The following is a 26,180-nucleotide window of genomic DNA, read 5'->3' as shown; positions in this document are numbered from 1 at the left end:
TGTGCACAGACTGCTATGTAGCCTATACTATTCATGTGACCGCAGGCCCAAAGCACCTCTCCCCCCACCCCTTACCAGCCACACACATGGTGCCACACCTATCTCACCAATGTCACTGTGTGCCCTGTGCACAGACTGCTATGTAGCCTATCCTATTCTTGTGACCACAGGCCCAAAGCACCTCCCCCCCAACCCCTTACCAGCCACACACATGGTGCCACACCTATCTCCCCAATGTCACTGTGTGCCCTGTGCGCAGACTGCTATGTAGCCTATCCTATTCATGTGACCGCGGGCCCAAAGCCCCTCTCCCCTTACCAGCCACACACATGGTACCACACCTATCTCACCAATGTCACAGTATGCCCTGTGCACAGACTGCTATGTAGCTTATCCTATTCATGTGACCGCAGGCCCAAAGCACCTCTTCTCCACCCCTTACCAGCCGCTCACATGGTGCCACACCTATCTCACCAATGTCACTGTGTGCCCTGTGCACAGACTGCTATATAGCCTATCCTATTCATGTGACCACAGGCCCAAAGCCCCTCTCCCCTCACCCCTTACCAGCCACACACATGGTGCCACACCTATCTCACCAATGTCACTGTGTACAGACAGCTATGTAGCCTATCCTATTCATGTGACTGCAGGCCCAAAGCTCCTCTCCCCCCACCCCTTACCGGCCACACATATGGTGCCACACCTATCTCACCAATGTCACTGTGTGCCCTGTGCACAGACTGCTATGTAGCCTATCCTATTCATGTGACTACAGGCCCAAAACACCTCTCCCCCCACCCCTTACCAGCCACACACATGGTACCACACCTATCTCACCAATGTCATTGTGTACCAATGTGCACAGACTGCTATGTAGCCTATCCTATTCATGTGACCGCATGCCCAAAGCCCCTCTCCCCCCACCCCTTACCAGCCACACACATGGTGCCACACCTATCACACCAATGTCACTGTGTGCCCTGTGCACAGACTGCTATGTAGCCAAACCTATTCATGTGACCGCAGGCCCAAAGCCCCTCTCCCCCCACCCCTTACCCCCCACACATGGTGCCACACCTATCACACCAATGTCACTGTGTGCCCTGTGCACAGACTGCTATGTAGCCTATCCTATTCATGTGACCACAGGCCCAAAGCCCCTCTCCCCCCACCCCTTACCAGCCTCACACATGGTGCCACACCTATCTCACCAATGTCACTGTGTGCCCTTTGCACAGACTGCTATGTAACCTATCTGTCACGCTAGGCGCTGGGGAAGTGGAAACTCTGGGTCCGGGTTGCGGGAGGAAATGAAGGCGAGGGGCCTGGATATATGTTCTCCTCATTCACAGCTCTCGAGTGTTGACTAGACCTGGGCAATGGTGCGGAGTCTAACCCACAGGATGGTGTTCGCCAGTGACCCCTGTAATCGGGATTTGGGCTTAGCTGCACCATGTGAGCAGGTCGTGGTCCTTTGACCAGGTACCCGAGCTCAGTGGGAATTGGAGACACAAACAACCGTGGCCTTAATAAGAGATGCCTAAGGTTTAAGGCACTGTGGAGTGATCCACAAACAACGTAAAGAAGTCTGGCAATACTGTAGCACAAAGTTCACTAGAGACACGTTTAGCACACAGGCAGATGGTAATTAACTGTTGCACATGGTTCACTAGAGACACGTTTTAGCACACAGGCAGCTGGTAATTAACTGTTGTATGAAGTTCACTAGAGACACGTTTAGCACACAGGCAGATGGTAATACACTGCTGTATGAAGTTCACTAGTGACACGTTTAGCACACAGGCAGATGGTAATACACTGTTGCATGAAGTTCACTAGAGACACGTTTAGCACACAGGCAGATGGTAATTAACTGTTGCACATGGTTCACTAGAGACACGTTTTAGCACACAGGCAGCTGGTAATTAACTGTTGTATGAAGTTCACTAGAGACACGTTTAGCACACAGGCAGATGGTAATACACTGCTGTATGAAGTTCACTAGTGACACGTTTAGCACACAGGCAGATGGTAATACACTGTTGTATGAAGTTCACTAGTGACACGTTTAGCACACAGGCAGATGGTAATTCACTGTTGCATGAAGTTCACTAGAGACACGTTTAGCACACAGGCAGATATGGTAATTCACTGTTGTATGAAGTTCACTAGAGACACCTTTAGCACACAGGCAGATGGTAATTCACTGTTGTATGAAGTTCACTAGTGACACGTTTAGCACACAGGCAGATGGTAATACACTGTTGCACAGGGATCACAGTAACGTCTTGGCACACAGGCAGAGATGGAACACACTGTAGAGGAAATAGAACGCCAGGAACCCGGACCGGAACTCAACAAGGGACTAGGAGACAACCGTTGTTCAGGCAGTTTGCAGAAAGGTGGAAGCAGGCTATATACCCCACAGAACCCTTGATAGGTGCACAGCGATCAGCTGACGCTCACCTATCCCAGGCCAGAAGTATAGTCACATGGGCTGACTGACATGGCGGCGCCCATGCCGGGAACCCCGATTCCAGACACCGGACTGCGTGCAGTCCCCTACACACGGGGAGAATGCTCAGCGTCCTCTCAGCCGCCGCGCCAGCTGCCCGACCGCCCGGGAGATCAAAGGAAGCCGGCAAGGAGGTAAGGCCGCGCTGATCCCCGGCAGAGCCCTGACACTATCCTATTCATGTGACCGCAGGCACAAAGCCCCTCTCCCCTCACCCCTTACCAGCCACACACATGGTGCCACACCTATATCACCAATATCACTGTGTGCCCTGTGCACAGACTGCTATGTAGCCTATCCTATTCATGTGACCACAGGCCCAAAGCACCTCCCCCCCACCCCTTACCGGCCACACGCATGGTGCCACACCTATCTCACCAATGTCACTGTGTGCCCTGTGTACAGACTGCTATGTAGCCTATCCTATTCATGTGACCGCGGGCCCAAAGCCCCTCTCCCCTCACCCCTTACCAGCCACACACATGGTGCCACACCTATCTCACCAATGTCACTGTGTGCCCTGTGCACAGACTGCTATGTAACCTATCCTATTCATGTGACCACAGGCCCAAAGCCCCTCTCCCCTCACCCCTTACCCCTTACCAGCCACACACATGGTGCCACACCTATCTCACCAATGTCACTGTGTGCCCTATGCACAGACTGCTATGTAGCCTATCCTATTCATATGACCGTGGGCCCAAAGCCCCTCTCCCCCCACCCCTTACCAGCCACACACATGGTGCCACGCCTATCTGTTGCAGAAATTATTCTAACTTATCTTTTAGAAGGTGCTAGATAAATGATAAGTAGAATCTGATTGTTTGCTATGGGCAACATCCCCACTTCTAAAAACCCGCACTTTAGTAAATATACCCCTTGAGGTCTACACCAGTTGAGGAGAATGTACAGTACATCTGAGGAGCTGACCCAGGGTCTTTCCTCAGGACCGTATCCTTTCCTGAACGCCATAGGGCTAATTACCCAAATAACTGGGAATGGACTGATATACTAGGGTGCAAATTTCATACAGCAGGGCTCGACAAATCCTGGTCGCCAGGTTGCCATGATGACCAAGTTTTCAGACCTGGCGACTAGATTTTCAACAGTCCCAGAATACCCGGTGCGAATGTGGAAAGCCGTGCTGGGATCAAGTGGATGATCCCAGCATCGGCACAGCTGCAGGCAAAGGAGATGAGTCCCCTGTGGGACACATCCTTGGCCGGAGTTGGGATGCTGTTTCTGCTCCCAGCGCCGGGTAGCAGAAGCGGCTGGTACTTGGTGAAGGGACCGCCCGGTCCCTTCCACCAGCGCCAGCGGTAAAGTGGTGGCGGGCAGGACATGCCTCCGGGTGCGGTAGCCTTGACATGGCTCCGTCCCCCAGTAGCCTTGATACAGCAACGGGTGTTTGGCTCTGGCCGCGAATCGAACACGGCTCACGGTCCAGCAGCCAACAGGAGGCAGACATGATGAGCCAATCACGGCTCGGCACATCATAGCCCCACCCACTCGCTGTGTTTTGTATTAGACGCTGCTGAGAGGGAAAGAGCAGTGCGGTGGTGGAGGGGAAGGAGACAAGACCTCCCGAAGAAGAGAGAAACATTCCAGCGGCAGTGTAAGAGGCCAGAAGACGCCATGAACAAGAGAGAAGACAGGAGGCGCCGGCTGAAAGAAGAAAAGAAGAGGTGGTGCCGCTGGCCAGGATGGGCCAGTGGCAGAAGAATGCAGCTGAGGACCGGAGAGGACTGCGGGGGTGGAAAGTGAAAGAGCTAACGAAGCTCCCCCCCACAGCCTCTTCCACCGTAGCAGGGAGGCCCTCTGTGAGGCCTACTATTAATCCCTCCCTAGACCACTAGGGTTGTCGGAACTAGGCCCATTGGGTAAATCAGGCAATAGGCCTGTTTGCATATAGGCGGGCACAAGGCCCGGGCTACATAGGGGGCATTAGGTCCAAAATAAGGTATCTGCCCCCCAAAATAGGTGTGAGTGACCTGGGCATTAGGCACAGGTCACTAAAAGGCAAATAGGTGGGCCACCCCAAGTATGTGTGGTAGTGTTTACAAGGTTTCATATGTTTTGGTTTGGGACGATGGTCTGGCTCCTATATTTTTAAGCTGGCTACTAGATTTTAAATAAATTTGTTGAGCCGTCATAAAGCGCACCCTGAGCCTCAAATTCCAGGTTGACAACCAGAATCGGTCTCAAGGTTTCAAACTTGGAATGGAACAGCATCTCCTTTCAGCAAACTTTTCATATCGAATGGAGGTTTTTTTCAGTACCTGATGAAATTCCTTCCTCTCTGAAAACTGCTGTAACTTAGAAGTGGCAGCTGGAAAATCAAGGGAAGGGAGTGCCTGAAAGTCTGGAACCTGTGGGTGCTGAACATAGACAATGAAGAATGGAGTTGAGTTGGTGGCAGTGTGATATCGGTAATTGGGGGCGAATTCGGCCAAGGGAAGCAATTCAGACCAGTCATCCTGTGAGGAAGTGATATACATGCTCAAGAAGGTTTCTAAATCCTGATTGACCCTCTCAGTCTGACCATTGGTTTGAGGATGGTAAGCTGATCATTGGTTTGAGGATGGAAAACTTAACCTGTAATGCTATACACAAAGCTCTCCAAAATCTTGCCACAAACTGAGGACCCCGGTCAGTAATTATTTCTGTATGACTGGATTGTTGGCTGGGACTGATGTAACTGAGGTATCAGCGGAGAACGAAGTTGCAGGTATATTGGCTGGGATAAATGTTACTGATGGGACTGATGTTGCAGGAATATCGGCTGGGGCCAAAGTTGTAAAAGTATCGTCTGGGACTGATGTTGCAGTGATACCGTCAGAGACCGAAATTGTAAGAGTATCAGCTGGGACAGATGTTGCAGGAATATCAGCTTGGACTGAAGCTGTAGGAGAATCGGCTGGGACCAATGCTGTAAGGTAGTTCACGCAGGGATCTCCAACGTTGTACTGGCATCTTCCAGAACTCAGAGCTCCCCTTTTATCTCCCCTGCCTCCCTGCTATTGGTGGAGACAATCATGTGACCAGAAACTTCCCTTCCATTGGCTCCTGTTTAGTCAGCATGGCAGCGACCATGAGGCCACGACAAAGCAAGGCTATATGGAACCCTCAGAGGCCGCGCGAACATGGGTAGCTGAATGCCCGTTAAGATAGCCACTGAACAGGTAAGCACGCCAAAGTGAGGCACTGAGGGCCTCATTCAGAGGGGGTCGGAGGATGCAAGCGGCCCGCTCAGAAACTGGGCGGCCACTTGCATCTTGACCGCCCGCCTCTGTTGCGGTCGTTAGGCTGCGGGTTAACACCCACAGCTCAGAGACCATCGCGACCATCGGGGCTTACGACGAGACCCTAGGGTAGGGTCTCACTTGTCGTAAGCCCAGGAGAGCTTCTGGCTCTGTCTGAGCCGGAAGCTCTCCACTGACATCACTAGTGATGTCAGTGGGGCCTCCCCCAAATGGCAGGCGTTCCCATAGGAATGCCTCCGTTTGGGCTGCCACCCCCCCGGCCCGCCTTCCAAATGGGGCGAGATGTCAATCAACATCGACAGCTCGCCCCCTTTGGAAAGAGATCCGCTACGACCAGCGCTGTCGGTCCTAGCGGGTCTCACGCATGCGCACGAGGGAGCCGGCTCCCTCGTGCGCATGCGCACTGGCAAAACATCGAGATGGCCGTGCGGTCGTAGACCGTATGGCCGCCTCTGAATAAGCTCCCGAGTCCTGACACTTAACTCCATCCCGGGATATGCTCCATCTGGGGGCCTTATTGGATTCCAGGGTCCAGAGGGTCTTCCTCCCCATGGACAAGATTCGGGAGCTGTAGAACAGGATTCGCAGGTTCTTACATCATCGCCAGGTGTCAATACATGCCTGCATGGGGATCCTTGATTCTCTGGTCTCCACCTTTGACATGGTGGAGTACCCTCAATTTCACTCCCGGCCACTTCAGGTGAAAATTCTGGCTCGCTGGGACAGATCAAACTGCAAACAGTCATACTATCTCGGGAGGTCTGTCTCTCTCTCGTGTGTAATGGCTCCAGTGGTACCATTTAGTCAAGGGTCGCCCCTTTTGGATTCAGGAATGGGTCCTCCTCACCACGGACGCAAGTCTTCGCGGGTGAGGGGCAGTGACCTACCAACAGTCCTTCCAAGGTCGAAGGATGGCTCAGGAGAACCGCCTTCCGATCAACATCCTGGAACCTCGAGCTGTCTTCAGGGCTCTCTGTGAGGCAAAACAGCTCCTCCTGCATTGCCCAGTCCAGGTACAGTCCAACAATGCAACAGTCGTCACTTAAATAAATCATCAAGGTGGCACTCGCAGTTGCTGTGCCATGAACGAGGTGAATCACATTCTCCGCTGGGCGGAGCATCATTTACCGTCTCTGTCGACGGTATTCATTCCGGGAGTCTAGAATTGGGGAGCGGATTTTCTAAGCCACCAGGACGTCCGCTCAGATGAGTGGGCTTTTCATCTGGATGTCTTTTAACTTCTAGTCCATCGCTGGACATAGATTTGACAAGGTACTGCTCTCGCACCAGAGATCCGTGAGCTCTTCTGGTGGATGCCTTAGTGGTTCAGTGGACCTTTTATCTCACATATATAATCCCCCCGATCCTGCTCCTTCTGGAGTTTCTCTGCAAATTACAGCACCTTGATTCTGGTAGCTCCTGATTGGCCGCAAAGGGCTTGGTACGCAGATCTTCGGAGCCTCTCAATTGATGCACAACTGCGTCTTCCTCTATCTAGATCTTGTCTCAGGTCCCGTGCTTCCACCCGGACCTCCATCTTGAGAGCTAAAGGGTTTTCGCGGTCAGTCATTTGTACTATGCTGAATGCACGAAAAAGAGCTCTGTTAGAATTTATCTTTGGGTTTGCCGTGCGTATTTTTCCTGGTGTTCAACAAGGGGCCTCCTCAGATCCTTTTGGCTTTCCAGAGTCCTCTCCTTTGTTCAGGGGGGGCTGGATTTGGGTTTTCACCCATTATCTTTGAAAGTGCAGGTTTCAGCCCTTTCAGTTCCCTTTCAGAGACAGATTGCCTTGATGCCTGACGTCCGAACATTCTTTCAAGGAGTGCTCCATGTGCAACTAATTTTTCCCCCGGTGGCTCCATGGGACTTATCCTTGGTGCTTTAGGCTCTTCAGTCTTCTACTTTTGAGCCTTTGGACTTGATTGACAATCGTTGGCTCACGTGAATCACTATCTTTCTTCTGGCTATTGCTTCGGCCTGGAGGGTGTCAGACTTGATCGTGCCGCTCTCCATTTCTGGTCTTTCTCTCGGACCGGGTCGTTCTTTGGGCTCGACTCAGCTTCCAAAGGTAGTTTCCAGATTTTAACTCAATCAAGAGATTGTGGTCCCGGCTTTTCAGTCTCCGGAGGCTTCTGCGGGCCCTCCGGATCTATGTCGAGCGTACAAGAGATATCCGTAGGCCTGATTGCACTTTCATCCTCTATGGCTTTCATAAGTGGGGCTGGCCAGCTATGAAGCAGACCTTGGCCAGATGGTTCTGTTTAATAATCTGCCACATGTACGCAGCGACGGACCTTCCTGCCCAGGCCGTGGTGATGGCTCATTCCAGCAGGTTGGTGGGTACTTCTGGAGCAGATCATCATGCTGCCTCTGCTGAGCAGCTTTGCAGGACAGTCAAGTGATCTTCAGCTCACACATTTCTCCGTTTCCATTCCTTTGACACCTTCGCCTCCGTGGACGCAACATTTTTTGCGGAGGAGCGTCCCCTCCCTTAGGAGAAATGCTTTGGGATGTCCCATCATAGTCCCTGTGTCCCCTATGGAGATGAGGAAGAAAACTACACATATGTTTTACCTGGTTAAGTCCTTTTCTTTGAATTCCATAGGGGACACAGGATGCCCACCCTGACGCACCAGGCTTGTGGGGTTTTTCTCAGTTTCAGGCTTCCCTGTCTCTTCAGGTATGTTTGTTGCTGTGTGTGTGATGGTTTTCCTTCTCCTACTTCCCGCTCCTGCCTTGGGCTTGCTGCCTTGACTGACCTGCCTGGGGCTGGGATATAGGGGAGGAGGAGCCTGGGCTGCCAGAGTGTAAAGATTGTAACTGTTTAGTGCCCAGACTCTACTGCCAGCTTATAACCCAGCTTAGTCCCCTTGTCCCCTATGGAAACCAAAGAAAAGGACTTAACTAAGTTAGACATAAGTCTCCTTTTTGCTATTGCTCAGCTATAACTTGACGGATTTAGATGAAACAAAGTGCAGGTTATTTCTAGGAGTTTCGGTTCAGTAGTTTTTGCACCAGATTGGAACAACCGACACAACATTCTTCTCATATTAGTATAGATGCACATACTTAGGGAAGATAAACTGATTTTCAAATGCCGATTCGAGATTGGAGCCATGAATGCACCTGCGTGATGTACATAAAAGGACTCAGCGTACTGAAATGGTTATGAACCAGCACTGATAAAGGAAAATATAATCTACACTACTGTGACTGGATACGACATGGGCCTGACTAATCAGAAAATCACATTATTATTATTATTATTATTATTATCCTTTATTTATATGGCGCCACAAGTGTTCCGCAGCGCCTTACATAGTACATAGAACTAATAAGTGAACAAGAAACAAGTAACTTACAGTACATTACAGTGCAGGACAGGGACACAACTTATATACATTGAAACATTAGCCTCTCTGAATCAAAAATAACCAACAACATTTATAGAGGAGCAGGAGCTCCGGATTAGACCGGAGCATCAGAAGCCGTCGGCCTAGGACGTAGCGCAGTGCCGCTCCACACACTGCTTGTCAGCAACAGGAGATGGGCATACAGACCGCGGTGTCAGACGGACACTGGCCTCAGCACAGCCGCTACTTCGCCTCACATGCTAGGTGGTCATTTCACGGCTCCTCCACTGTTGAGAGCAACGTAGTCTTGTGGACCACTCTACTACCTCCAGCGCTAATTCTATCAGCAAATTCCGGCGCACTACAAGTACCAGTTGGAAGCCAACCTACATCAGGCATTTGCCGGACATTTAAAAGCATTTGTATGTGGAAAATGGTGAGCATTTCACCCTTTATTTTCACAAATTGAACTCAAATGAAGACATAAATCCCTTATTGGGTAATGATTTACTAAACGGATACTTTTTAAATGGCCATATGAGTTTTGCAACAACTGTATCACTGTGATCTACACTCTTATATAAGAGTTACATTTTATGAATTTTGTCTTATTGTATGTGCAATAAATGTTGTTGGTTATTTTGGATTCAGAGAGGCTAATGTGATTGTCTGATTGATCAGAGGAAGAGATGTACAAGAACACGAGGACATGTACTGACACTGGGGGGAGGGAGGCTCAGAGGAAGAGATGTACAAGAACACCAGGACATGCAATGACACTGGGGGGAGGGAGGCTCAGAGTAAGAGATGTACAAGAACATGAGGACATGCACTGACACTGGGGTGAGGGAGGCTCAGAGGAAGAGATGTACAAGAACACGAGGACATGCACTGACACTGGGGGGAGGGAGGCTCAGAGGAAGAGATGTACAAGAACTCGAGGACATGCACTGACACTGGGGGAGGGAGGCTCAGAGGAAGAGATGTACAAGAACACGAGGACATGCACTGACACTGGGGGCAGGGAGGCTCAGAGGAAGAGATGTACAAGAACACGAGGACATGCACTGACACTGGGGGGAGGAGGCTCAGAGGAAGAGAAGTACAAGAACACGAGGACATGCACTGACACTGGGGGGAGGGAGGCTCAGAGGAAGAGATGTACAAGAACACGAGGACATGCACTGACACTGGGGGGAGGAGGCTCAGAGGAAGAGATGTACAAGAACACGAGGACATGTACTGACACTGGAGGAGGGAGGCTCAGAGGAAGAGATGTACAAGAACACGAGGACATGCACTGACACTGGGGTGAGGGAGGCTCAGAGGAAGAGATGTACAAGAACACGAGGACATGCATTGACACTGGGGGGAGGGAGGCTCAGAGGAAGAGATGTACAAGAACACGAGGACATGCACTGACACTGGGGGGAGGGAGGCTCAGAGGAAGAGATGTACAAGAACACGAGGACATGCACTGACACTGGGGGGAGGAGGCTCAAAGGAAGAGATGTACTAGAACACGAGGACATGCACTGACATTGGGGGAGGGAGGCTCAGAGGAAGAGATGTACAAGAACACGAGGACATGCACTGACACTGGGGGGAGGGAGGCTCAGAGGAAGAGATGTACAAGAACACGAGGACATGCACTGACACTGGGGGGAGGGAGGCTCAGAGGAAGAGATGTACAAGAACACGAGGACATGCACTGACACTGGGGGGAGGGAGGCTCAGAGGAAGAGATGTACAAGAAAACGAGGACATGCACTGACACTGGGGGGAGGAGGCTCAGAGGAAGAGATGTACAAGAACACGAGGACATGTACTGACACTGGAGGAGGGAGGCTCAGAGGAAGAGATGTACAAGAACACGAGGACATGCACTGACACTGTGGGGAGGGAGGCTCAGAGGAAGAGATGTACAAGAACACGAGGACATGCACTGACACTGGGGTGAGGAAGGCTCAGAGGAAGAGATGTACAAGAACACGAGGACATGCACTGACACTGGGGGGAGGGAGGCTCAGAGGAAGAGATGTACAAGAACACGAGGACATGCACTGACACTGGGGGGAGGAGGCTCAGAGGAAGAGATGTACAAGAACATGTACTGACACTGGAGGAGGGAGGCTCAGAGGAAGAGATGTACAAGAACACGAGGACATGCACTGACACTGGGGTGAGGGAGGCTCAGAGGAAGAGATGTACAAGAACATGTACTGACACTGGAGGAGGGAGGCTCAGAGGAAGAGATGTACAAGAACACGAGGACATGCACTGACACTGGGGTGAGGGAGGCTCAGAGGAAGAGATGTACAAGAACATGAGGACATGCACTGAAACTGGGGGGAGGGAGGCTCAGAGGAAGAGATGTACAAGAACACGAGGACATGTACTGACACTGGGGGAGGGAGGCTCAGAGTAAGAGATGTACAAGAACACGAGGACATGCACTGACACTGGGGGCAGGGAGGCTCAGAGGAAGAGATGTACAAGAACACGAGGACATGCACAGACACTAGGGGGAGGGAGGCTCAGAGGAAGAGATGTACAAGAACACGAGGACATGCACTGACACTGGGGGGAATGAGGCTCAGAGGAAGAGATGTACAAGAACACGAGGACATGCACTGACACTGGGGGGAATGAGGCTCAGAGGAAGAGATGTACAAGAACACGAGGACATGCACTGACACTGGGGGGAATGAGGCTCAGAGGAAGAGATGTACAAGAACACGAGGACATGCACTGACACTGGGGGAGGGAGGCTCAGAGGAAGAGATGTACAAGAACACGAGGACATGCACTGACACTGGGGGGAGGAGGCTCAGAGGAAGAGATGTACTAGAACACGAGGACATGCACTGACATTGGGGGAGGGAGGCTCAGAGGAAGAGATGTACAAGAACACGAGGACATGCACTGACACTGGGGGGAGGGAGGCTCAGAGGAAGAGATGTACAAGAACACGAGGACATGCACTGACACTGGGGGGAGGGAGGCTCAGAGGAAGAGATGTACAAGAACACGAGGACATGCACTGACACTGGGGGGAGGGAGGCTCAGAGGAAGAGATGTACAAGAACACGAGGACATGCACTGACACTGGGGGGAGGAGGCTCAGAGGAAGAGATGTACAAGAACACGAGGACATGTACTGACACTGGAGGAGGGAGGCTCAGAGGAAGAGATGTACAAGAACACGAGGACATGCACTGACACTGGGGGGAGGGAGGCTCAGAGGAAGAGATGTACAAGAACACGAGGACATGCACTGACACTGGGGGGAGGGAGGCTCAGAGGAAGAGATGTACAAGAACACGAGGACATGCACTGACACTGGGGTGAGGAAGGCTCAGAGGAAGAGATGTACAAGAACACGAGGACATGCACTGACACTGGGGGGAGGGAGGCTCAGAGGAAGAGATGTACAAGAACATGAGGACATGCACTGACACTGGGGGGAGGGAGGCTCAGAGGAAGAGATGTACAAGTACACAAGGACATGCACTGACACTGGGGGGAGGGAGGCTCAGAGGAAGAGATGTACAAGAACACAAGGACATGTACTGACACTGGAGGAGGGAGGCTCAGAGGAAGAGATGTACAAGAACACGAGGACATGCACTGACACTGGGGTGAGGGAGGCTCAGAGGAAGAGATGTACAAGAACACGAGGACATGCACTGACACTAGGGGGAGGGAGGCTCAGAGGAAGAGATGTACAAGAACACGAGGACATGCACTGACACTGGGGGGAGGGAGGCTCAGAGTAAGAGATGTACAAGAACACGAGGACATGCACTGACACTGGGGGCAGGGAGGCTCAGAGGAAGAGATGTACAAGAACACGAGGACATGCAATGACACTAGGGGGAGGGAGGCTCAGAGGAAGAGATGTACAAGAACACGAGGACATGCACTGACACTGGGGGGAATGAGGCTCAGAGGAAGAGATGTACAAGAACACGAGGACATGCACTGACACTGGGGGGAATGAGGCTCAGAGGAAGAGATGTACAAGAACACGAGGACATGCACTGACACTGGGGGAGGGAGGCTCAGAGGAAGAGATGTACAAGAACACGAGGACATGCACTGACACTGGGGGGAGGAGGCTCAGAGGAAGAGATGTACAAGAACACAAGGACGTGCACTGACACTGGGGGGAGGAGGCTCAGAGGAAGAGATGTACTAGAACACGAGGACATGCACTGACATTGGGGGAGGGAGGCTCAGAGGAAGAGATGTACAAGAACACGAGGACATGCACTGACACTGGGGGGAGGGAGGCTCAGAGGAAGAGATGTACAAGAACACGAGGACATGCACTGACACTGGGGGGAGGGAGGCTCAGAGGAAGAGATGTACAAGAACACGAGGACATGCACTGACACTGGGGGGAGGGAGGCTCAGAGGAAGAGATGTACAAGAACACGAGGACATGCACTGACACTGGGGGGAGGAGGCACAGAGGAAGAGATGTACAAGAACACGAGGACATGTACTGACACTGGAGGAGGGAGGCTCAGAGGAAGAGATGTACAAGAACACGAGGACATGCACTGACACTGGGGGGAGGGAGGCTCAGAGGAAGAGATGTACAAGAACACGAGGACATACACTGACACTGGGGTGAGGAAGGCTCAGAGGAAGAGATGTACAAGAACACGAGGACATGCACTGACACTGGGGTGAGGGAGGCTCAGAGGAAGAGATGTACAAGAACACGAGGACATGCACTGACACTGGGGGGAGGGATGCTCAGAGGAAGAGATGTACAAGAGCTCGAGGACATGCACTGACACTGGGGGAGGGAGGCTCAGAGGAAGAGATGTACAAGAACACGAGGACATGCACTGACACTGGGGGCAGGGAGGCTCAGAGGAAGAGATGTACAAGAACACGAGGACATGCACTGACACCGGGGGGAATGAGGCTCAGAGGAAGAGATGTACAAGAACATGAGGACATGCACTGACACTGGGGGGAGGGAGGCTCAGAGGAAGAGATGTACAAGAACATGAGGACATGCACTGACACTGGGGGGAATGAGGCTCAGAGGAAGAGATGTACAAGAACATGAGGACATGCACTGACACTGGGGGGAGGGAGGCTCAGAGGAAGAGATGTACAAGAACATGAGGACATGCACTGACACTGGGGGGAGGGAGGCTCAGAGGAAGAGATGTACAAGTACACAAGGACATGCACTGACACTGGGGGGAGGGAGTCTCAGAGGAAGAGATGTACAAGAACACGAGGACATGCACTGACACTGGGGGGAATGAGGCTCAGAGGAAGAGATGTACAAGAACATGAGGACATGCACTGACACTGGGGGGAGGGAGGCTCAGAGGAAGAGATGTAGAAGAACATGAGGACATGTACTGACACTGGGGGGAGGGAGGCTCAGACGAAATGTGAGGAAAAATGACGTCTCAGAAATGGTATTGGATAAGTGGAAAAGCCTCCCATCAGATGTGGATGAAGATAAGATGGTGGAACAATTTAAACACGCTTGGGATAGACATAAGAAGATCCTTAAGAGAGACATAAGGACCAAAGAGGGTTGAAGTTGCCAAAAGGATAAATGAAAAGGGGCAGACTAGATGGAGTAAGTGGTTCTTATCTGCTATCACATTCTATGTTTCTCCTCTAGTGAGACACAGGGGCATGAGAATAACAGGAGAGGTAGAGGATGCACGTGAGCCCCAGGTGTGTATCTTTGCGTCTGACTGCTACAGGCATTGGAGTCCTGGCTTCTGTCAGTGTGCTGAGGATTGTGCCTGGGAGTACTGTGACTGCTGGTGTGGGGGTCTCAGCTTCTGTCAGTGTGCTGAGGGTTGTGCCTGGGAGTACTGTGGCTTCTGGTGTGGGGGTCTCAGCTTCTGTCAGTATACTGAACGTTGTGCCTGGGATTACTGTGAATGCTGGTGTGGGAGTCTCAGCTTCTGTCAGTGTGCTGAGGACTGTGCCTGGGAGTACTGTGACTGCTGGTGTGGGGGTCCCGGCTTCTGTCAGTGTGCTGAGGACTGTGCCTGGGAGTACTGTGACTGCTGGTGTGGGAGTCCCGGCTTCTGTCAGTGTGCTGAGGACTGTGCCTGGGAGTACTGTGGCTGCTGGTGTGGGGGTCTCGGCTTCTGTCAGTGTGCTGAGGATTGTGCCTGGGAGTACTGTGGCTGCTGGTGTGGGGGTCCCGGCTTCTGTCAGTGTGCTGAGGGTTGTGCCTGGGAGTACTGTGTCTTCTGGTGTGGGGGTCTCAGATTCTGTCAGTATACTGAACGTTGTGCCTGGGATTACTGTGACTGCTGGTGTGGGAGTCTCAGCTTCTGTCAGTGTGCTGAGGACTGTGCCTGGGAGTACTGTGACTGCTGGTGTGGGAGTCCCGGCTTCTGTCAGTGTGCTGAGGACAGTGCCTGGGAGTACTGTGGCTGCTGGTGTGGGGGTCTCGGCTTCTGTCAGTGTGCTGAGGATTGAGCCTGGGAGTACTGTGGCTGCTGGTGTGGGGGTCCCGGCTTCTGTCAGTGTGCTGAGGACTGTGCCTGGGAGTACTGTGACAGCTGGTGTGGGGGTCTCAGCTTCTGTCAGTGTGCTGAGGATTGTGCCTGGGAGTACTGTGACTGCTGGTGTGGGAGTCCCGGCTTCTGTCAGTGTACTGAGGATTGTGCCTGGGAGTACTGTGACTGCTGGTGAGGGGGTCTCAGCTTCTGTCAGTGTGCTGAGGATTGTGCCTGGGAGTAATGTGACTGCTGGTGTGGGGGTCTCAGCTTCTGTCAGTGTGCTGAGGGTTGTGCCTGGGAGTACTGTGGCTTCTGGTGTGGGGGTCTCAGCTTCTGTCAGTATACAGAACGTTGTGCCTGGGAGTACTGTGACTGCTGGTGTGGGGGTCCCGGCTTCTGTCAGTGTGCTGAGGATTGTGCCTGGGAGTACTGTGACTGCTGGTGTGGGAGTCCCGGCTTCTGTCAGTGTGCTGAGGGTTGTGCCTGGGAGTACTGTGACTGCTGGTGTGGGGGTCTCAGCTTCTGTCAGTGTGCTGAGGATTTTGCCTGGGAGTACTGTGACTGCAGGTGTGGGGGTCTCAGCTTCTGTCAGTGTGCTGAGGGTTGTGCCTGGGAGTACTGTGGCTTCTGGTGTGGGGGTCTCAGCTTCTGTCAGTATACTGAACGTTGTGCCTGGGAGTACTGTGACTGCTGGTGTGGGGGTCCCGGCTTCTGTCAGTGTGCTGAGGATTGTGCCTGGGAGTACTGTGACTGCTGGTGTGGGAGTCTCAGCTTCTGTCAGTGTGCTGAGGATTGTGCCTGGGAGTACTGTGACTGCTGGTGTGGGAGTCTCGGCTTCTGTCAGTGTGCTGAGGATTGTGTCTGGGAGTACTGTGACTGCTGGTGTGGGAGTCCCGGCTTCTGTCAGTGTGCTGAGGACTGTGCCTGGGAGTACTGTGACTGCTGGTCTGGGAGTCCCGGCTTCTGTCAGTGTGCTGAGGACTGTGCCTGGGAGTACTCTGACTGCTGGTGTGGGAGTCTCGGCTTCTGTCAGTGTGCTGAGGGTTGTGCCTGGGAGTACTGTGGCTTCTGGTGTGGGGGTCTCAGCTTCTGTCAGTGTGCTGAGGACTGTGCCTGGGAGTACTGTGACTGCTGGTGTGGGGGTCTCAGCTTCTGTCAGTGAGCTGAGGGTTGTGCCTGGGAGTACTGTGGCTTCTGGTGTGGGGGTCCCGGCTTCTGTCAGTGTGCTGAGGATTGTACCTGGGAGTACTGTGACTGCTGGTGTGGGGGTCTAAGCTTCTGTCAGTTTGCTGAGGACTGTGCCTGGGAGTACTGTGACTGCTGGTGTGGGGGTCCCGGCTTCTGTCAGTGTGCTGAGGACTGTGCCTGGGAGTACTGTGACTGCTGGTGTGGGAGTCCCGGCTTCTGTCAGTGTGCTGAGGGTTGTGCCTGGGAGTACTGTGACTGCTGGTGTGGGGATCTCAGCTTCTGTCAGTGTGCTGAGGATTGTGCCTGGGAGTACTGTGACTGCTGGTGTGGGAGTCCCGGCTTCTGTCAGTGTGCTGAGGACTGTGCCTGGGAGTACTGTGACTGCTGGTGTGGGGGTCCCGGCTTCTGTCAGTGTGCTGAGGACTGTGCCTGGGAGTACTGTGACTGCTGGTGTGGGAGTCCCGGCTTCTGTCAGTGTGCTGAGGGTTGTGCCTGGGAGTACTGTGACTGCTGGTGTGGGGGTCTCAGCTTCTGTCAGTGTGCTGAGGATTGTGCCTGGGAGTACTGTGACTGCTGGTGTGGGGGTCTCAGCTTCTGTCAGTGTGCTGAGGGTTGTGCCTGGGAGTACTGTGGCTTCTGGTGTGGGGGTCTCAGCTTCTGTCAGTATACTGAACGTTGTGCCGGGGAGTACTGTGACTACTGGTGTGGGGGTCCCGGCTTCTGTCAGTGTGCTGAGGGTTGTGCCTGGGAGTACTGTGACTGCTGGTGTGGGGGTCTCAGCTTCTGTCAGTGTGCTGAGGACTGTGCCTGGGAGTACTGTGACTTATGGTGTGGGGGTCTCAGCTTCTGTCAGTGTGCTGAGGATTGTGCCTGGGAGTACTGTGACTGCTGGTGTGGGAGTCCCAGCTTCTGTCAGTGTGCTGAGGATTGTACCTGGGAGTAATGTGACTGCTGGTGTGGGGGTCCCGGCTTCTGTCAGTGTGCTGAGGACTGTGCTTGGGAGTACTGTGACTGCTGGTGTGGGGGTCTCAGCTTCTGTCAGTGTGCTGAGGACTGTGCCTGGGAGTACTGTGGCTGCTGGTGTGGGGGTCTCAGCTTCTGTCAGTGTGCTGAGGACTGTGCCTGGGAGTACTGTGACTGCTGGTGTGGGAGTCCCGGCTTCTGTCAGTGTGCTGAGGATTGTGCCTGGGAGTACTGTGGCTGCTGGTGTGGGGGTCTCAGCTTCTGTCAGTGTGCTGAGGGTTGTGCATGGGAGTACTGTGACTGCTGGTGTGGGGGTCTCAGCTTCTATCAGTGTGCTGAGGACTGTGCCTGGGAGTACTGTGACTTATGTTGTGGGGGTCTCAGCTTCTGTCAGTGTGCTGAGGACTGTGCCTGGGAGTACTGTGGCTTATGGTGGAGGACTGTGCCGGGGAGTACTCTGGCTTTGGAGTACAAGCTTTCCTCGGGATGGCGGACTTGGTGGCTCTGCTAAACAGAAATGACATAATTTGGTGACAGTGAGAGAAACTGCTGGGGAGCCTAATGGTAAACTGGTGGTTATTGGGACCTGTTGGTCTGGTTTTACTTTGAATGTGTTTATCCTTTTGCTTATTTAGAGAACCTGTATTAGGGAAATCTCTAATAAATATCTTGTATCTTTGTCTGTCTCCCTGACCCAGAAGTCCTGGTGCTTACCATGGAAGTTTAGGCTGTAACCTACCTGGTCTTAACAATGAATACAGAAAGAGAGACAGATAGAAAGAGGGAGAGAGGCAGACAGAGATGGAGGGAACGAGAGAGTGTGGGGTGTAACTAATACTTCTACTACTGCATTCAGTAGCCTTATAACTGTCAGAATCTCGTGTTGACATACAGTAGTGTTATGGAAAAGTGTCTGACCAGATAAGGCAGGAGAACTTGGTGTGTAGAGTAGCCTGTGAGTAGGGCAGAATAAGTTGGTTAAATGAGTTGCCTGCCAGGAGGGCAGGATTTCTTGGCCAGATGAGTTGCCTGCCAGGAGGGCAGGATTTCTTGGCTAGATGAGTTGCCTGCCAGGAGGGCAGGATTTCTTGGCCAGATGAGTTGCCTGCCAGGAGGGCAGGATTTCTTGGCCAGATGAGTTGCCTGCCGGGAGGGCAGGATTTCTTGGCCAGATGAGTTGCCTGCCGGGAGGGCAGGATTTCTTGGTTAGATGAGTTGCCTGCCGGGAGGGCAGGATTTCTTGGCTAGATGAGTTGCCTGCCAGGAGGGCAGGATAACTTGGCTAGATGAGTTGCCTGCCAGGAGGGCAGGATAACACAGACTGAAAATAGTTCAGGTGTAAATGTACAGTTTGATTACACACAGTAGGGCTGAGAAAGCTGTAGCTGCTGATTATACAGAGGAAGCACGGACCCAAAGGCTTGGGCCTGCATACACTAAGCACAGCATGTGGATAGTGAAAACAGACAGCAAGCTAACAGCAATCAGAGCAGAGTGGAACAACAGTCTTGAATAATTGAGCTACCTGCTGAAGCCTGGAAGGCAGCGTGGAGGGAGACGGAGAGTGGTAAATAGAAGCAGCGGCTGAAGTGTAGACAATCACGGAGGATAACTGGAACAACCAGACCGAGCTGTAGGAGGAAACTCTATAACCGGCAAGGGGGAATGAATCTGGAAGCTACAAATAGGAGGAGCAGCCAATCAGCAGCATATGGAGTATGAGTCACTCTCTGCAGCATACCCGGTGCTTGGTAATCAGCGGAACCGGATTCTGATTCAGTGTAGGTCCCGAGCCGGTGGGAAACAAGCCGCTGCCACGGCTTGTGACAAGTAGTCACTATAGACAAATCATATTTATCCCGAAATAAATGCTAAGCGAGCATGAAGTACTGTAGCATTTGTTTCTATTGCTGATTTGAATCATTTGGTGAAAGCCACCAATGAACTGTGGCTTTGGCAACCCGCTGGTTAGTAAATACCCCTCATTGGCCATCAGGGCTACAATCAGAAAATGTTGGGCCTGGGACGGACAAAATAGACAGCCCCCTGTATTTTTTCAACTGCAGCCTGCTGTGTCTCTCCAGCTCCAGCCAGCACCCCGTCTGTCTCTCCTGCCAGCAACCCTTCTGTTTCTCCAGCCAGCACCTCTTCTGTCTCTCCAGTCCCCTTCTCTATCTCTAGCCAGCATCCCGTATGTCTCTACTGCCAGCACCCTTTCTGTCTCTACTGCCAGCACCCTTTCTGTCTCTACTGCCAGCTCCCCTTCTGTCTCTCCAGCTACAGCCAGCCCCTTCTGTCTCTCCAGCCCCCTTCTCTTTCTCTAGCCAGCATCCCATATGTCTCTCCTGCCAGCAATCCTTCTGTCTCTCCAGCCTGCACCACTTCTGTCTCTCCAGCCTGCACCACTTCTGTCTCTCCAGCCAGCACCTCTTCTGTCTCTCCAGTCCTCTTCTCTATCTCCAGCCCCCTTCTTTCTCTAGCCAACATCCGTTATGTCTCTCCTGCCAGCAACCCTTCTGTTTCTTCAGCCAGCACCTCTTCTGTCTCTCCAGTCCCCTTCTCTATCTCTAGCCCGCATCCCTTAGGTCTCTATAGCCAGAACCCCTTCTGTCTCTCCTGCTACAGCCAGCCCCTTCTGTCTCTCCAGCCCCCTTCTCTTTCTCTAGCCAGCATCCATTCTGTCTCTCCTGCCAGCAACCCTTCTGTTTCCCCAGCTAGCACCCCTTCTGTCTCTGCAGCTCCAGCCAGCCCTTTCTGTCTCTCCAGCCAGCATCCCTTCTGTCTCTCCTACCAGCAAACCTTCTGTCTCTACAGCTAGCACCTCTAGTTTCCTTAGCCAACCCCCTTTCTGTCTTCCTAGCCGGAACACTATCTGTCTCCCTAGCAGCACCCCTTCTTTCTCCCGAGCCAACCCCCCTACTGTCTCCTGAGCCAGCCCTCCTTCTGTCTCTCAGGCCAGCCTCCCTTCTGTCTCCCGAGCCAGCACCCCTTCTGTCTCCCGAGCCAGCACCTCTACTGTCTCCCGAGTCAGCTCCCCTTCTTTCTCCCGAGTCAGCCCCCCTTCTTTCTCCCGAGCCAGCCCCCCTTCTGTCTCCCGAGCCAGCCCCCCTTCTGTCTCCCGAGCCAGCCCCCCTTCTGTCTCTCCAGCCAGCCCCCCCTTCTGTCTCCCGAGCCAGCCCCCCTTCTGTCTCGCGAGCCAGCCCCCCTTCTGTCTCCCGAGCCAGCCCCCCTTCTGTCTCTCCAGCCAGCCCCCCTTCTGTCTCCCGAGCCAGCCCCCCTTCTGTCTCCCGAGCCAGCCCCCCTTCTGTCTCCCGAGCCAGCCCCCCTTCTGTCTCCCGAGCCAGCCCCCCTTCTGTCTCCCGAGCCAGCCCCCCTTCTCTCAGGCCAGCACCCCTTCTCTCAGGCCAGCCCCCCTTCTGTCTCCCGGTCCTGCCCCCCTTCTGTATCCCTAGCAGCACCCCTTCTTTCTCCCAAGCAGCACCCCTGTCTCCTAAGCCAGTACCTCTACTGTCTCCCTAGCAGCCCCCCTTCCGTCTCCCGAGCCAGCCCCCCTTCTGTATCCCTAGCAGCACCCCTTCTTTCTCCCAAGCCAGCACCCCTGTCTCCTGAGCCAGTACCTCTACTTTCTCCCGAGTCAGCCCCCCTTCTTTCTCCCGAGTCAGCCCCCCTTCTTTCTCCCGAGCCAGCCCCCTTCTGTCTCCCGAGCCAGCCCCCCTTCTGTCTCCCGAGCCAGCCCCCCTTCTGTCTCCCGAGCCAGCCCCCCTTCTGTCTCCCGAGCCAGCCCCCCTTCTGTCTCTCCAGCCAGCCCCCCTTCTGTATCCCTACCAGCCCCCTTTATGTCTCCCAAGCCAGCCCCCCTTCTTTCTCCCGAGTCAGCCCCCCTTCTTTCTCCCGAGTCAGCCCCCCTACTGTCTATCCAGCCAACCCCCACATCTAACCCCCAGCAGCCCACAGACACTTACCCTCTCTTGTGTCTCCTGGCTGCTCCTCTTCGCTCTGGGGCTGACTACTCTGTCAGTGGTGCAGCATCTTGTCTCAATTTAAAAAAAAAAACTTTATTGTACCGGGCTGCCACCGACAAGCAGCTGCCTGAAAGGACCCCACAGTAATTGAAAGGATAGATCCAGCCATGTATAAGCGCTGATTGCGCAGCTGCAGTGATCAGCAGGGTGCAGGCAACAGTTATACATGGATCTCTCTGTGCCCTCCCGGCAGCTGGTGCCCAAAGGCCAATGCTTTCATGGCATCTGGGAGATCCTCCACTGTGCAGCTCTCCCGGTATTGGTGATAGGAGTCAGGACTTGGCCCAACTCTCTGTCTGGCCCCAGTACTTCAGTCCCACCTATTAGCCGTTCTGGACCTAAAGATCTCTACATTTACAATCCCTGCAGGATTTATGGACAGTCCGCACCCTGAGATCAGACAAGTAACCCACACATATCTGTCAGCATGCTAACCTGAGTCACCATGTACCACATGTCCGTCTGGATCAGCCTTTACCAATGGGTGACCTATTCAGAGGAAATGAAAACACAAAATAAGGCTGCATGAAATGGCTGAACATTTACCAAGCATTTTACCCTACAAAATCATCATACTGATGTCCTCTCAGACCTGTCACTCACACAGCCCCATGTAAGGACTGGCACCAGCTCCCACTGATGTCCTCTCAGACTTGTCACTCACACAGCCCCATGTAAGGACTGGCACCAGCTCCCACTGATGTCCTCTCAGACTTGTCACTCACACAGCCCCATGTAAGGACTGGTACCAGCTCCCACTGATGTCCTCTCAGACTTGTCACTCACACAGCCCCATGAAAGGACTGGTACAGCTCCCACTGATGTCCTCTCAGACTTGTCACTCACACAGCCCCATGTAAGGACTGGCACCAGCTTCCACACAGAATTGTCACACATATAGGACTAAGGGCAGCTGGTCTCCTCCCAAACACGGATGGTGGTAAAGGACACATTTATAATCACAGCGTATTCACTTACCTTCTTCCTGTAATGGAGCATACAATGTGGCAGAGCTCTCCCTCCATGATGGGCCCTCAGCCAGCACTGGGGAGTCCATAGGAGCTTGCTGCCGCCATGTTCTCCCTGAAATGACAGCCGTTATCAATGTCAGTTGCAAGAGAGAAGACCGTTCCCATATGATAGATATATATATATATTACATGACAATGTTTCAGTGAATGCAGCACCTATCAGTAGGCTCTGTGATGTCCAGGAAAAGGCTAAAGCGACAGACAGACCTTCCTTCCTCTCAGGACTGGAGGGAACCACAAAAGTCAGGGTAAGAGGTAACTCCATCTACTTTTGCAGCTACACGAGAGGACACCCTGCTCCTGGGGATAAGAAGGGGTATGAGGGAAAGAGAGAGAGGACACCCTGCACCTGGGAAAAGGGGGTATGAGGGAGAGGGAGAGGACACCCTGCACCTGGGATAAGGGGGTATGAGGGAGAGAGAGAGGACACCCTGCACCTGGGGATAAGGGGGTATGAGGGAGAGAGAGAGAGGACACCCTGCACCTGGGATAAGGGGGTATGAGGGAGAGGGAGAGAGGACACCCTGCGCCTGGGATAAGGGGGTATGAGGGAGAGAGAGAGGACACCCTGCACCTGGGATAAGGGGGTATGAGGGAGAGAGAGAGGACACCCTGCACCTGGGATAAGGGGGTATGAGGGAGAGAGAGAGAGGACACCCTGCGCCTGGGATAAGGGGGTATGAGGGAGAGAGAGAGGACACCCTGCACCTGGGATAAGGGGGTATGAGGGAGAGAGAGAGAGGACACCCTGCGCCTGGGATAAGGGGGTATGAGGGAGAGAGAGAGGACACCCTGCACCTCGGGATAAGGGGGTATGAGGGAGAGAGAGAGGACACCCTGCACCTCGGGATAAGGGGGTATGGGAGAGAGAGAGGACACCCTGCACCTCGGGAAAAGGGGGTATGAGGGAGAGAGAGAGGACACCCTGCACCTCGGGCTAAGGGGGTATGAGAGAGAGAGAGGACACCCTGCACCTCGGGATAAGGGGGTATGAGGGAGAGAGAGAGGACACCCTGCACATGGGATAAGGGGGTATGAGGGAGAGAGAGAGAGGACACCCTGCACATGGGATAAGGGGGTATGAGGGAGAGAGAGAGAGGACACCCTGCACCTGGGATAAGGGGGTATGGGAGAGAGAGAGGACACCCTGCACCACGGGATAAGGGGGTATGGGAGAGAGAGAGGACACCCTGCACCTGGGATAAGGGAGTATGAGGGAGAGAGAGAGAGGACACCCTGCACCTGGGGATAAGGGGGTATGACGGAGAGAGAGGACACCCTGCGCCAGGGATAAGGGGGTAAGAGGGAGAGAGAGATGACACCCTGCGCCTGGGATAAGGGGGTATGAGGGAGAGAGAGGACACCCTGCAGCTGGGATAAGGGGGTATGGGAGAGAAAGAGGACACCCTGCAGCTGGGATACGGGGGTATGGGAGAGAGAGAGGACACCCAGCACCACGGGATAAGGGGGTATGGGAGAGAGAGAGGACATCCTGCACCTGGGATAAGGGGGTATGAGGGAGAGAGAGAGAGGACACCCTGCACCTCGGGATAAGGGGTTATGGGAGAGAGAGAGAGGACACCCTGCGCATGGGGATAAGGGGGTATGAGGGAGAGAGAGAGGACACCCTGCACCTGGGGATAAGGGGGTATGAGGGAGAGGGAGAGGATACCCTGCACCTCGGGATAAGGGGGTATGAGGGAGAGAGAGAGGACACCCTGCACTTTGGGATAAGGGGGTATGAGGGAGAGAAAGAGGACACCCTGCAGCTGGGATAAGGGGGTATGGGAGAGAGAGAGGACACCCAGCACCACGGGATAAGGGGGTATGGGAGAGAGAGAGGACACCCTGCACCTGGGATAAGGGGGTATGAGGGAGAGAGATAGAGGACACCCTGCACCTCGGGATAAGGGGGTATGGGAGAGAGAGAGAGGACACCCTGCGCATGGGGATAAGGGGGTATGAGGGAGAGAGAGAGGACACCCTGCACCTGGGGATAAGGGGGTATGAGGGAGAGAGAGAGGACACCCTGCACCTGGGATAAGGGGGTATGAGGGAGAGAGAGAGGACACCCTGCACCTGGGGATAAGGGTGTATGAGGGAGAGAGAGAGAGGACACCCTGCACCTGGGATAAGGAGGTATGGGAGAGAGAGAGGACACCCTGCACCTGGGATAAGGGGGAATGGGAGAGAGAGAGGACACCCTGCACCTGGGATAAGGGGGTATGGGAGAGAGAGAGGACACCCTGCACCTGGGATAAGGGGGTATGGGAGAGAGAGAGGACACCCTGCACCTGGGATAAGGGGGTATGGGAGAGAGAGAGGACACCCTGCACCTGGGATAAGGGGGTATGGGAGAGAGAGAGGACACCCTGCACCTGGGATAAAGGGGAGAGAGAGGACACCTTGCACCTGGGGATAAGGGGGTATGAGGGAGAGAGAGAGAGGACACCCTGCACCTGGGATAAGGGGGTATGGGAGAGAGAGAGGACACCCTGCACCTGGGATAAGGGGGTATGGGAGAGAGAGAGGACACCCTGCACCTGGGATAAGGGGGTATGAGGGAGAGAGAGAGGACACCCTGCACCTGGGATAAGGGGGTATGAGGGAGAGAGAGGTCACCCTGCAGCTGGGATAAGGGGGTATGGGAGAGAGAGAGGACACCCTGCACCACGGGATAAGGGGGTATGGGAGAGAGAGAGAACACCCTGCACCTGGGATAAGGGGGTATGAGGGAGAGAGAGAGAGGACACCCTGCACCTCGGGATAAGGGGGTATGGGAGAGAGAGAGAGGACACCCTGCGCATGGGGATAAGGGGGTATGAGGGAGAGAGAGAGGACACCCTGCACCTGGGGATAAGGGGGTATGAGGGAGAGGGAGAGGATACCCTGCACCTCGGGATAAGGGGGTATGAGGGAGAGAGAGAGGACACCCTGCACTTTGGGATAAGGGGGTATGAGGGAGAGAGAGAGGACACTCTGCGCCTGGGATAAGGGGATATGGGAGAGAGAGAGGACACCCTGCACCTGGGATAAGGGGGTATGAGGGAGAGAGAGAGGACACCCTGCACCTGGGATTAGGGGGTATGAGGGAGAGAGAGAGGACACCCTGCACCTGGGATAAGGGGGAATGGTAAAGAGAGAGAGGACACCCTGCACCTGGGATAAGGGGGTATGAGGGAGAGAGAGAGGACACCCTGCACCTGGGATAAGGGGGTATGAGGGAGAGAGAGGACACCCTGCAGCTGGGATAAGGGGGTATGGGAGAGAGAGAGGACACCCTGCACCTCGGGATAAGGGGGTATGAGGGAGAGAGAGAGAGGACACCCTGCACCA

General features: G+C 53.7%; 1 protein-coding gene across 4 annotated transcripts in view; it reads right to left on the bottom strand.

Annotated features, from left to right (window-relative positions):
* LOC148453487 (uncharacterized) overlaps positions 1 to 26,180 on the bottom strand; it is a 586,638-nt gene that overhangs the window by 265,607 nt on the left and 294,851 nt on the right. For all 4 annotated transcript variants that reach the window (XM_088462053.1, XM_088462055.1, XM_088462054.1 and 1 more), the window contains 2 exons: positions 22,792 to 22,896; positions 22,249 to 22,302 (listed from right to left, as the gene is read on the bottom strand). In XM_088462053.1, coding sequence (XP_088318179.1) covers positions 22,249 to 22,302; positions 22,792 to 22,896 — 159 coding nt within the window. The remainder of the gene's footprint in view (positions 1 to 22,248; positions 22,303 to 22,791; positions 22,897 to 26,180) is intronic.

Source organism: Taudactylus pleione, unplaced genomic scaffold (assembly GCF_031769625.1).
Source record: "Taudactylus pleione unplaced genomic scaffold, aTauple2 ptg001142l, whole genome shotgun sequence".
Lineage (NCBI taxonomy): Eukaryota > Metazoa > Chordata > Amphibia > Anura > Myobatrachidae > Taudactylus > Taudactylus pleione.
The sequence above is the reverse complement of the archived record's forward strand: the minus strand, read 5'-3'. Positions and strand labels throughout refer to the sequence as shown.